Source organism: Notothenia coriiceps, unplaced genomic scaffold, assembly GCF_000735185.1.
Source record: "Notothenia coriiceps isolate Sejong01 unplaced genomic scaffold, NC01 NC01_scaffold00019351, whole genome shotgun sequence".
Classification (NCBI taxonomy): Eukaryota; Metazoa; Chordata; class Actinopteri; order Perciformes; family Nototheniidae; genus Notothenia; species Notothenia coriiceps.
Window position 1 is genome coordinate 9,712 of NW_011352052.1, and position 2,863 is coordinate 12,574.

The following is a 2,863-nucleotide window of genomic DNA, read 5'->3' on the forward strand; positions in this document are numbered from 1 at the left end:
GTTTATTACTTAAACCGATGAAATTAACGTGAAATCAAAAACATTGGTTCCTAATAACTTTGAATGTACGAAGAAATAGACCGAGATTTACTTTATGTTTTATGGTTGCCATTTACCGAGTTAGAAATGATCACTCATTCATTTCTGGCAGGTTTCCAGAAACACACGCTGCATGATCACACTGTTACGGAGAGGAAGGTCGCAAAGAACCCGCGTTCCTCTCCAGGGCCATGCCCCCCCAAATTCAAGGGTGAAGTGGACCCGTGGGTCTTACTATGTCTGTTTTTCCCAAAAAAACCTGGAAAAAAAAAAAATATTTTCCACCATCCTTATTTTCAATCATGTTCCGTATTTTAATTCACATGTAAAATTTTAGGTTAATGCATTTAATAGTAGGCATCTCCTCGGTACAGCTCCTCCTAAAAAGAGTTCACTTACTCGTAAGACCGGTTCCCTGAGGCTCGCGGACGGACTCGGTGACGTCTCGCCAGGAGCGATTGGCTCGAGGCGATCCCGAGCAGAGCCTCGCTCTGCTGTCGCTGTAATGCTGTGGTGGTTTCCTGCATGTGAGCGAGACGTTGGAGGGCCTGACCCAGCGGGGTTTCTCCTTCCGACATCAGGTCCCTGTTCAGGTGCCACTGTGAGCCTCTCCGCTCACACAGGGTTCAAATCAGGACGGAAAGAGCAGGTTGGTGAAACACAGGCGTTTATTAACTCCAAACAATAACATGCGCGGGTCTCAAACGTTGCCCGGGTGGGAAACTTCACAGGTCCTTTGGCGACCTTCCAGGATCCCGCCTACTGCATAACAGAACAGAACCAGGTTACGACATGCTTTTCTTCCTGCACTGATTACCTGATTCCGATCAGCTGTCTGGCCTCCGGCCGAGCCACTCCCTTCACTCCAGCAGCCAGCGCCCAAACCACACCCCGCTGCCACAGAGGCGTTCTGGGGCAGCACAGACGGGTCTTTTCTGTGTTGGAGTTTTACTCGCTACAGGGTGTACTTTGAGGGTTTGTGACTTTGCAGATCGTTTACATGCAGAAAAAACGGGGGACGAGTAATAACCAGAAAAGCATGTCATGGGGCCTTTAACATGGTGGTGTAGCATTTAGTTATATTAATTGCTGTGCATAAGTACAGCCTCACACAATTGACAGCGTGTTTTCGAAATGCATTTAGCTGTAGGAAGAGGCAGCTGATTTCAGCTCAGGGGTCAGGTCGGTGTTAATATTCCGGAGGCGGGGGTGGTCGACCATGCCTTTAGGAATCAGTGGCGTTGAGTCTATGCTGTTCTTGGGAAATGTCACCAGCGACTCTTTGGGTGTTTAAATCTAAACTCTGGGTACTCAGGCCCCCTCATTAACATTGTAGATTCCTTTTGACGCTCGATTCAGGAGCGTCTGGAAAAACAATAAGCATTTGAATATTGAATTCAATGCCCTGTTGAGGGAGTCAGTGCCATTCAGAGTGTGTAAGTGAATCGTCCTCAGACCTCCCCTGGTGGCATAGAGGATGTGTGAGAGAAAGTGATGGTCGGTATAACAGCTTGTTCAGGGTATCATTGAGTCTAAATGTAAAATTCCAGAGAAAAATGAAATACAAGCGTAAAATGCTATGATTCCCTCTCTACATTCCTGCTGCTTCCTTCCTTCCCTGCTCTGTCTTTCCACCACAGGGTAAGGGTTACAGCGCATTGCTTTTTGAAGTAGATATTTGCATAATCAGATTAGGATGCGTGATTGTCAGTGGGCTCCCCCATCAGAGGGTGCTCCAGAGGAGAGAGGGTGCTGTCCAGCCCAACAATGGATAACTCCCCTCCTCTCTCACCCTCCAACCCGCCTGCACCTGCATCCCACCCAGCCACCCGGGTTGCTGGTCGGCCGTGGCGGCAGTGCACGCTTGGTCTTGCAGCCATGGAGGGGGAGAGATAGAGTGGGAGGAAAAGGGAAGAAGGAGGGGGTTTGAGTGCATGACGGGAGTGGGAGGGCAGGGGTTGAGCTGAGATATTTAAACATGCAGAGTGTGAATTGGCTTTAAAGGGATAAAGAGCTCAGGGCCTATCGGTTGGCACCCAACTCCAGAAATTCTTTTTCATGGGCGCCTCAGCCGGGAGAGCGAGGGGCTGCCTGCACTGATCTGGTCCATTGTGATAACAGATTCAGACAGTGTGCTAGACGCTGATAAGGAAATGTGCTCTCAATAGACGATTACCCACATACTTGGGAGAGAATAGTCAATCAGGCAAATATACTTGGTAGAGGGAAAGAGACGCGTACAGATTTGTTATTATTTTCAATGCAGGGTTTCATAATCCTGCAAAAGTTGAGGTCAGGGTAATTCTCATATTGTGATTGGGTGATTTCTGTAAATAAGGTGTATCAGCAAAATGCATTACACTGCCTGACAGCATGGATGTGTGTAAAATCTGTCACATGCTATCCCGTTTCTAAACATGACTGAATATTTAAACATAAGTCTAAAATGCAACAAAACCTTCAACATACAAAGGATTCAGGTTTTAAAAATATAGTATCTCATATTGCCTGGTAGTTCAGTTATTAATAACCAGAGTAGTTTTATTTCAGTTCACCATGAAATTGCTCGATTTACTGTGAAATTGCACAAGAGGTAAATACCTCCCAAATTGATGCTGGGGGAGAGGCACACCGATGCTGTACAGTTGTTTTCACTCTCCCAATATGATTTATTTAGTGTGTTTGCAGCATTACAAAGAGTCACCTGTCAGTTCCCACAGGCCTCCAGTCAGTGTATCCAGCTGCCCTCTTCTCCGTTTACACACCATTAGCCAGAGTTTAACAGCGGCAGTGAAAGGGCTCCAAACCAACTCGGTGTTTACTC

General features: G+C 46.9%; 1 protein-coding gene across 1 annotated transcript in view; it reads right to left on the reverse strand.

The window, feature by feature from the left end:
* Positions 1–1,919, reverse strand: part of LOC104951900 (UDP-glucuronosyltransferase 2A1-like) — a 9,921-nt gene extending 8,002 nt beyond the window's left edge. Inside the window, exon 1 of the mRNA XM_010778636.1 lies at positions 1,832–1,919. Coding sequence (XP_010776938.1) covers positions 1,832–1,919 — 88 coding nt within the window. The remainder of the gene's footprint in view (positions 1–1,831) is intronic.
* Between the last annotated feature and the right edge of the window lie 944 nt (positions 1,920–2,863).